The sequence below is a fragment of the Chelon labrosus genome (assembly GCF_963514085.1).
Source record: "Chelon labrosus genome assembly, chromosome: 20".
Classification (NCBI taxonomy): Eukaryota; Metazoa; Chordata; class Actinopteri; order Mugiliformes; family Mugilidae; genus Chelon; species Chelon labrosus.
This window is the reverse complement of record NC_140353.1, coordinates 878,594-888,857: the sequence shown is the minus strand read 5'-3', so window position 1 is coordinate 888,857 and position 10,264 is coordinate 878,594. Positions and strand designations below refer to the sequence as shown.

At 40.3% G+C, this 10,264-nt stretch overlaps 1 protein-coding gene across 1 annotated transcript in view; it reads left to right on the top strand.

The window, feature by feature from the left end:
• Nucleotides 1-619: 619 nt before the first annotated feature.
• Nucleotides 620-10,264, top strand: part of sptbn5 (spectrin, beta, non-erythrocytic 5) — a 38,358-nt gene continuing 28,713 nt past the window's right edge. Inside the window, exons 1-9 of the mRNA XM_084568367.1 lie at nt 620-1,657; nt 6,625-6,792; nt 6,899-7,015; nt 7,115-7,266; nt 7,555-7,783; nt 8,816-8,902; nt 8,986-9,093; nt 9,874-9,958; nt 10,113-10,246. Coding sequence (XP_084424493.1) covers nt 1,466-1,657; nt 6,625-6,792; nt 6,899-7,015; nt 7,115-7,266; nt 7,555-7,783; nt 8,816-8,902; nt 8,986-9,093; nt 9,874-9,958; nt 10,113-10,246 — 1,272 coding nt within the window. The 5' untranslated portion in view covers nt 620-1,465. The remainder of the gene's footprint in view (nt 1,658-6,624; nt 6,793-6,898; nt 7,016-7,114; nt 7,267-7,554; nt 7,784-8,815; nt 8,903-8,985; nt 9,094-9,873; nt 9,959-10,112; nt 10,247-10,264) is intronic.

The window sequence follows — 10,264 nt, the reverse complement described above, 5'->3', positions numbered from 1 at the left end:
TGACTTTAAATGTGATTTAAAGGAGCGTGGTCACGTCTATTTACACCTACAACGTATGTGAACAGTCTTCAAGGTCATTTATTAAAATCTGGTTGTGGATTATTTCCAAGTTTAGATCAGAGTTCAACTCATCCACTAACTCCTTTAGGTTTTTATTTATTTTTTGTTACTTCATCAGTAAAGAGTCTCACTGATGGAACGTACCCTGGTTCAGGTTAGTCCTCATCTCATCTCATGTCATCTAATCCAACCTCACATTATCTCATGTTATCTCATTCTATTTGATCTCGTCTCACCTGACTTCACCTCACCTCACCTCATTTCATCTCTTTTGATCTTATCTAATCTTATTTCAGCATCTCATCTCATCACATTGTCGCTTCCCACAACATGTCCAGTGTTAAAACCAGTTCAGACTGTGTTTGAGGGTAAAGGTAACAGTTATGTTATGGTCAGTGTGAGGACCCAGGGAATAAATTATGTTAATGAGAGGTCCATGCAGAGACGGAGGCGTGTTGGTTTGAACTTTGACCCCTGCAGGTTACTGCTGCTGTCAGATGAGTCGAGCTGTTCATGCTGTAAATCCATTTCAATGGCTTCAAAGTTCACCCACACACACACTCACACACACACACACACACACACACACACACACACACACACACACACACACATCACATGAGAGTTCATTAACATTAACACTGGGTGCAGGCATCAGTTCTACAGACGCTCAGTGTTGCTTGGATCTGAAGGCGATTGTCAAACTGGGATCTCTCACTGTCTGAAAATAACACAGACACCGGGACCGGACGAGACTGACAGGTGAGGAGATGTTTCCTCTCTGGGTTTGTTTGTGTCTACAAGTGTTTTTTGTTCTTCCTACGTTCTCCTGCAGGATTTATGATGTGACCGTGTTTCCTGTGAATGTCGTGATGTTGAAGCTATTGCGTGGAGACAGGACGTACGTTGGTCTTTTTAAGCGTTGATTAAAGTTAGAGCAAGGTGGAAACAGCTAGCCTAGCTCAGTCCAAAGGCCGTGCAGGAAAGTCTTTTTATTTTTGTAATCTAAAGCCACTTTAAACGTCTACTGTACGTTAAAGAGTGAAACATTATTAGCTTTAGAGCTTCCAGATTACCTTCAGTTCTAATCTGAGTCTCTAAAATAAATCAGATCTTAACATGTGAGAGACCTTCTAGCTTGACTTAAAATCTGGATCACGTCTCCAAGTCAACAAGCAGCTGTTGATGGTTCTGATCCAGCGGTAGGTAGAGATCCATTAGAGACAGCAGCTGGTAACATGACCCCACAACTTAATAAAAACAAGGAAACACAAAGCTCAGGTATTTTTACAGCGGGTTGTATTTGAGTCGTAATGGCTCCTATCAGCTGACAGCGCACGTTCACCGCTCACTCAGGTGAAAGGCTAAAATGAATGGATGAATGGATGAATAGTTAGACTGATGGATGATCATCCACTCTCCTTTGTTCTTTGATCATTTTAAGCATTTTGTGAAAGCCACTGTGTCTCTGCAGCCGGTCAGGATGGAGGCCGAGGAAGATGGCGAGGGCCGAGTCCGGGAGCTGCAGGGGCAGAGGATGGCGGTCCAGAAGAAAACCTTCACCAAGTGGATGAACAGCGTCTTCTCCAAGAACGGGGTGAGAACAGGAGGAAGAAGAAGAGATGATCTGTGGTTTAATATCCTCGGAGCTCTTACACCACTGTTCCTGACGCCTTCCACTGGAGAAGGTCGAAGGATTCAGCTGAAAGCTCCTGAAACCAAATCTAAATTATTCGTTTATGTTCACGTGATTAAAACGTTAGCAAATGCTGGAATAAACGGATGGTAACGAGGAGCATGGGCCGCATGGACGGGCCAACAAAGCATACAAACACAACAGAACGCCACCTGATTCCTTTTTCAATCTGGCAGTCAGTGTTGGGAGGTTTTCCTTCTTAACTTTAAATGTTCATAACCTCAATCACCTGTTTGTTACTGTAACCATGACAACGGAGCGCCTCTAATCTTAAAGTACGTCATTTGATCTCCATAAACTTTAACCGAGCCATTTTTGTGCTTCACCCTGAGCAAACATTTACAATACTGTCACATCATTTAAGATTTCTCATAATCTCTACACTTCAGATCGTAATTTAGAATTGTTTTTATTTCATAATCTGGATTTATTGTCCCTTCTCAGAATTTTGTATATTTGATGAATGGCAGCCATTTCCAAAATGGCTGCCCTCACGGACTCTTCATTTATTTGCAGGGAAATCTTTACTCATGTTGAAGAGGTTACTGTAAGAATCATTTATCTTGTTACTGATATTACAGTATAAATATTTACTTTGCTGAAGCAGCCTAAACTTATTTCACTTGCATAACTATACATTATGTTGAGGTAACGTTTCCAGTTTCTAACAATCTACAGTATTGTCAGTAAATATTAGACGCATCATAGTTCTGTTGCCACGTCTGTTGTTGAGTTTGTCTGCAGACACATGCAGGCAGCTTCGTTGGGGTTATTGTTACTGTGACCACCATTAATCCAGATGATTCTGAGCCTATCACAGTCACAACTCTACACTTTAGGCGCTCTTGTGTGAATTTATACTTTCAGCCTGAGTCATTTTATCTTTTAGCTTAAAGATATAAACAGGCTGTTGGAGCGGATGATAACAGTTGTTATTTCAGTGACTGAACAACAATTTAATCTCTTAGAACTGAAACAACTATATCTGACGTTAATGTGATAATGTGAGAGGCCTCTCTGGTTGTGAGGACCGTGATCCTGTTCTGAAGCTGGACAGTGAGTTTCAGCTCATTGTTTAGTCGTCTGAAGTCCACCTGCAGCAGACAGACACAGTCAGAGAGAAGCTGTGGAGCTTTTAGCAGACTCTTTCCTGCGTTCTGGGAAACGCCTGACATGGTTTTGTTTTGCAATCATGTCAGTGTTACTACTCCTGTAATCTGTTATCTCTGCGAGCTCGTTCCTGCCTCATGAGCAGCTATTAACTGCGGTCTATCAGCGGGCAACACATTGCTATCAGCAGTCATGACCACTGACACATTTGTCACTCTCCTCCAGTTGTAGCAGCTCTGATATGATTTCATGTGTGTTTCTCTGATAACTTGATGCCAGCTGTTGGCTGAACACTGAGTTCTGCTGCTGAACTTCATTCCCAGCATTCCTCTGGGATTTCTCCAGCAAGGAGAGAAAAATGCTGCTCCCACACATGTTTGGAGATTTTCCTGAAGGCTGCATTAGTAGTCCAGGTTCACTTGACTCTATTTCTGTCTTTATCATTTGAATAATCACAAAATGATCAATGATAGGTTCTCCATCCGCTGCCCTTGAAGCTGGGATCCATCTCACAATCTAGTCTGAACTGCTTGATTTTATTTTAATTCTAACACAGGATAGGTCAACCATTAGGCTGCAGCTATTATTCTCATTACTGCACCTGGCAATTATTTTAATTAATATTATAGTCATTGCATAAAATGTCAGAAGATACAGAAGTATGTCAAATTTAAATATTTGCGCTGCAACATTATTTTATTCTGCTGACAGTCAACCTGTCTGGATTTGTAGTTTATCCTCATGAAAACAGGTATCAGATTTTATATTGACTGATTTCTAAGTGCATGTATATATTATATTTTATTTTATTTCTTGTTTATCTTTGTCTGTATTTAATATCTTGTTTTTTATTTTTAGTATTTATAGACTAGTAATAGAACTTAAAATGAAATGGTGATTTAATGAATCAGTTTAATCAACCAATCAAGTCAATTCTCTAGTATTGACATGGGCATATTAAACAAATAAATTAGAATATTAGAAGAGGAGATGTCCAAAATACTAGTATAACTTGTGACATTAAAATATCCTATTATTATTATTATTATTATTATTAGTAGTAGTAGTAGTAGTAGTAGTAGTAGTAGCAGTACCAGCAGTAGTGGTTGTATGTGTAGTAGTATTGTATTGTTGTAATACATCATCCGGCCACTGGTGGCAGCAATGAGCGCGTCGCTGTTGCGCATAATTCCAATGAGGAAGACGTCCAGCGCCATATTGGATTTTAAATGGCGGTTCGTTGGTAGTCAATGGCCGTTGGCCGTTTACTATGGCTTCAGCACCTGTCGTTTCCTTTTCCCGCCTTGTGGGTCGAGTCAAATGCCACATTTCCTCCAGTGAGTCGGAATATCTTTAACTTTTAACGAGATTTCTGAACACACCAGTGACTTAAATCCTTTTTGTTTCCTATTCCTACCTTATTGTTTTGAAGGTTGTAGCTATCGCCCAAGTTAAGCTAGCCCCTAAGCGAGCTAACATGCTAACCAAGCAAAAGCTAACAACAAACGTAAGCTTCTTTTTAATACATATGATATATATAAAATAGTCAAATGCGTAAATAACTACGAATAAATAATATAATTAAAATAATATCCCATACAGTAAACATTTTGATTAAAAAATAATAGTTTTAGTTACGATCTGTGTTTGAATAGATTTGCGGTTAGCTATGTTTTTTTGTCGGTTGTGTCATTTTATTTATGATATGATGGCTTCTGTTCGGCAAAATGATCTCTAAGACAACAGGAAATCAATGGAAGCTGTTCCTAGTTCATAAACACTTTATTTCTTCTTTAACTGTACATTTATGTAATAAACAGATTTCCTAACTTCCCTCCCTACTTTCAGCACTGAAATGTCATTGAAGTTTGCAGCTTTTGTCGCTTCCGGTAAACAGTTTGTGGAGCGAAACTCATTTACAGATATAATTTATTTGCTCGAAAATAGAAAAAGGAAAAATCAAATCCTAATACTATAACCTGTTCAGGTTCAGGTCCTACATTATTTGTAGGAATGTCTTCACTTATTGAGTTCCTTCTTTCCTTTAAGAAGTTTGGTGACCTGGGCCCCTGACCCCCAGATAACCAGGATATCCTAACCCAACATTATGTAACTCACTGTAAGGGGGAAAGCAGCACTTCACTTTACTTTAAGGAGGATCGAAGTAAAAAGTTGCAGTGAACTTCCTGTGAGTCACTGAGCTGTGTTTTAAATCATGTTTGCTGTCACAGTTATTTACGTTATTATTGACCTGTTTGCCTTCCTACTGTGCTGTTATGTGTGAGTGGGTGTTTCATGTGTTCATTTCTATCCTGAACCTGAGCCTGTCATATCCAGACTCAGTTCTTATCAGAATCAAAATCCGGTAACATCTGGATTTTCAATGATTTGTTCTGATGTATTTTATGATTCAAAATGATAAAATGTCTTCTCACTCCTTACGTCGCATCTAATATTGATAGTCATTCAGCTCAAAACACAGAAGCAGACCATAAAACACAGAAGGACTTTATTTCAGGGAGTGGAGACGGATATAAAAGAGAGGTAAAACGTTTTTTAAGTATGACATAAAATACATTATAACAGAATAAAACGGACCTGAAGGAGTGGTTGAGCCATAAAAGATAAAATCTTAAAGAACAACATGAAACCTTTGGATGCTATAAAAAGCATATAAAGAATGATACCCTGATCTAACACTGAAGTTTAAACAGTTATCATGTGTTCACAGTTTATTGTAGTACTCTCTGTTTATTAATTTATTCTTTTCACACAGGAAGTCCCTTCACAATTTCCTGCAGCTTTGACGCCATTTGAACAGAAGAAGAATAATTTTTGACACTACAAGGAAGTGGTTTTGGTTTATGTCAGAACTAAAATAACTAACTACCATAGATTTGACCGAGCCCCGATACCGATCATTTTAAAAAATGTCTGCCCTTAGCAAAAAGAAGTTTATTCAAGTGTACTACAAGTATACTTATTTTATACTAAAACTGAGGTAGTATACTTGAAGTTCATTTTTATTAAGTATGCTTGAGTATAAGTACACGTATAGGAAGTATACTACAGACCATGTACTTGTAGTGTACTAGAAAGTATACTAATTTAATACTTCTTCTGACTAAATTGGAACATTTTTAAGTTTATAAAAGATACTTTAAGTATACTTTATAAGGTCATTTTAAGTTTACAAAAGTACACTTTCAAGTATACCACAAGTACTCTCATCTATATATTACTAGTGTACTAGTTATATACTTCTAGTCCACATTTTAGTTTATAAAAGTATACTTAAAGTATACTTTAAACATTCCAATTTAGCCAGAAGAAGTATTAAATTAGTATACTTTCTAGTACACTACAAGTACACTCATCTATATACTACTAGTGTACTAGTTATATACTTCTTGTCTACATTTTAGTTTATAAAAGTATACTTAAAGTATACTTTTATAAGTAAACTTAAAGTATACTTTTATATACTTATAACGTTCCAATTTAGCCGGAAGAAGTATTAAATTAGTATACTTTCTAGTACACTACAAGTACATGGTCTGTAGTATACTTACTATACTTATACTTATACTCAAGTATACTTAATAAAATGAACTTCAAGTAAACTACTTTTCGCTAAGGGTGGATCGACCCTAACACCGACTGGGACATCCCTAGTTTTAAGTTTCAGGCTCATGAACTCGAGTCTTATCACTTTAAACTAGAGGAAACAGATGCTTTCATTAAACTGTCTCCTGCAGGAGAGCGTGGAGCTGACAGACGTCTACACGGAGCTGAAGACCGGTGTCGCCCTCATCCGTCTGCTGGAGCTCATCTCCAGAGAGACACTGCCGCCGCCCAGCCGCCGCATGCTCAGAGTCCACTGTCTGGAGAACAACAGCATCGCCATCGGCTTCCTCAAGACCAAGGTGACTCACCTGAGCTACTCTCTCGTTCATCCTCCTCCTGTCTTTATGGTTGTAAAATTACACCTGAGCTAGTCCTCTAGTCCACACTCACTGTCTTCTCTGTCAGATTCGGGTGGATCTGATTGGTCCAGAGAATGTGGTGGACGGGGACCGGACGCTGATCCTGGGTCTGCTGTGGATCATCATCCTCAGGTTTCAGATCGGGTCGATCAACCTGGACGAGGTAGGAACCTGAACCCACAGCTGAGCCTGTCTATCTGGACCCAGCGACTCCTTTCCTCTCATCGTCCTCCTCCCTCTTCTCTCTCCTCTCTCTCCTCAGCCGGGAGGAGGCAGCGCTCACCGCTCAGTGAGGGAGGCTCTGCTGATCTGGTGTCAGAGGAAGACGGCCGGCTACGATGGCGTCAACGTGCAAGACTTCTCTTCCAGCTGGAGGGACGGACTCGCCTTCAACGCCCTCATCCACGCCCACAGGTAACACGCATACCTTTCTTCTTCTTCTGTCTTGTTATAAATGTCCTCACTTCAATCATCAAATGCTCAAATTGGTCCCCACACAACATAGACTGCAGAAAAATGGATGCCTCTGTAACATATACTGCATCCAGCCACCAGGGGGAGCTCCACATGCTTTGGCTTCACTTTAGAGGAGCTGTCGTGGCGTCCACTTTTTGGTCCGGAGTATCCGGAGAGAACACACGCAGACACAGAGACAACATGCACATGTAGACACACATCTCTCTCTCTCTCTCTCCATCCCAGGCCTGACCTCTTCGACTACCGCCGCTTCCATGCCGACAACCCCCGCCGTAACCTGGAGCACGCCTTCACTCTGGCGGAGCGGGAGTTCAGCATCATGCAGCTGCTGGATGTGGACGACATCATGGTCCCCCACCCGGACGATAAGTCCATCATGACCTACGTGTCCCTGTACTACCACTACTTCTCTAAGATGAAGCAGGGACAGACCATCCAGAAGAGACTCGCCAAGGTCACAACCATTTACTTCATAGTTTATAAGCAAGAGTTCAGAAAGAAATAATCAGTAATGTCATTTATAGAGGAAATATACATAAAATGTCACAGTTAAACACAGTAACACTCTATTTCATAGTGTTTCCCTGGGTTAGCATTTTCTTTATCTCAATTTTACTAAAGGATGGTAATCTAAAGTCCATGCTTTTATTGTTTAATTGTGAAAATGCTTCTTTTACTTTGAAACTACAAACATTAAGAGACACTGAATATCCAGGAAACTCCTCTCCTTTACCACTGACACTGTACTTTTTTAGTAACCTAATTTAACCTAATTTATATTAAGTCATTTCAGACAGAGATAGAATATAATATGACTTTACAATTACAATTGTATTAATTTAACTTTATAAACATCAGGATATAAATAGAGTCACTTTCCATCTTTCCCTGTGATCAGCATTACAAGCTGTTCTCACTACCCCAATATTTATATTTATATTTTATATTTACATTTACAAAGCTAGTTGTTCTCTAAATGTCCAGAACTTATCTAAAAAATCTTAAAGCTTCTAAGTAAGGGAGTAAAGAAAGTTGCAGACAAGACACACACAGTGTAAAGTGTAGAAGTCTGTGTTTATCTTACAGATCATTAACGCACTTATCAGACTTTTCACATTGAACTGTTAACTCGCGACTCATTAAAGCAGAGAAGCGGTGGATTAAAATACAAGGGTCACACGTGTCCACACAGTGTTTATGTTCACACCGGGCACTGCTCTGCCCTCTGCAGGCTGCTCTCGGTAACAGCAGCAGTAATCCTGCAGCTTCCTCCGCCTGCAGCCTGTGAATCACTGCTGGATTAGATTGAAGGCAGACAGGAAGGCACCTGCTGGTAGAGCTACAGCACATAGAAGTGACACAACTGCAGAGCTCTGACATTGTCTTTGATTAATGTTAACAATAAAGGGACGTTGGGAGGAGGTGAGGTTGTGCCAGATATCTTTACTCTCTGCTTTACGTATAAATTATAATTTGTTCTCCACAGATTGTTGGTTTGCTGATGGAGCTGGATAAAATGAAGGTCCAGTATGAGAGGATGGTGTCAGATCTGCTTCGCTGGATTGAATCCAAGGTAAAGACCTGATGTGTTTGTGCATTAACTATGTTCATGTTAGAGATCAGCTGCTTGATTAACGTCTGACTGTTTGACTGAAGGTGAAGCAGCTGAATGACAGAACATTTCCAAACTCTGTGAGAGAGATGCAGACGCTGATGATTTCATTCAAGACCTACAGGACTGTGGAGAAACCTCCTAAATACCAGGTCAGACTATTTACTTCTTTCCTTCCTGCATCCCTCCTTCCTTCCCTTTCCATTATTCCTTCTTTCCTTCCTTCCTTTGCTCCTTTCTTTCATCCGTCCCTTTTACATCCTTTCATTCTTTCTTACTTCTTGCCTTCCTTCTTTTCTTCTTTCATTCTTCCTTCCTTGCTTTCTTCCTTCCGTCAGTACTTCATTCCTTTCCTTCCTTCCTTCCTTTCATCCTTCCCTCTTTACTTCCTACCCTCACTCCTTCCTTCTTTCCTTCCATCCCTCCTTTCTTCCTTCCCTCTATCCTTCTTTCTTTTCCTTCGTTTGTTCCTTTCTTCTATCCTTTTATACATTCCTCCTTTCTTCCTTCTCTCTCCCCTTCCTTGCTTCCTTCCTTCCCCCTTTCCCTTCTTCCTTCTTTACTGAGTTTGTTTGTTCCTTCTGTCCTTCCCTTAACTTCCTTCCCTCTTTCCCTGCTTCCTTCTTTCCTTCCCTCCTCTTTCCCTTATTCCTTCCTTCCTTTGTTCATTTCTTCCATCATTCCTTCCTCCTTCCTTCCCTCCATCTATCCATATCTTTACTTCCTTCCTTCACTCTTTTCTCTTTGCCTCTTTTGTTCTTTTCTTTGTTCCATCCATCCCTCTTTCTTCCTTCCTTTCCTCCTTTCCTCCTTCCTTCTCTAAAATAACTAACATCAGGGCGGAGGTCAAGAAATAAAGACAACCTGAGCTCAGATCTCAAGTGCTGGCTGGAGACACGTTTTAATTAATGCCATTGCTTTATTTTTGTCAGGAGCGTGGTGCGATCGAAGCTCATCTGTTCAGTCTGAGGACTCAGCTGGCAGCCAATAACCAGAGAGCTTATAATCCTCCAGAAGGTCCAGAACACATCTAATCTATCACAAAACATTACAACATTGTCCACGGAGTATTTTCTGTCCCTTCACTTCCCTGTATCAAAGCTAAGCACAAAAAACATTAAGAAATCTCTACACAGATATCAGGGTTTTTAAATCTTGTGTGTTTGTGAAGGTAAAACTCTGAGCGACATCGAGAGAAGTTGGGTTTTGCTGGAGGGAGCCGAAAACGAGAGAGAGCGAGCGCTGCAGGAGGCGCTGCGGCGTCTGGAGAACCTGGAGCAGCTCGCACAGAAGTTTGGCCGCAAGGTAAACACACCTGTTCCT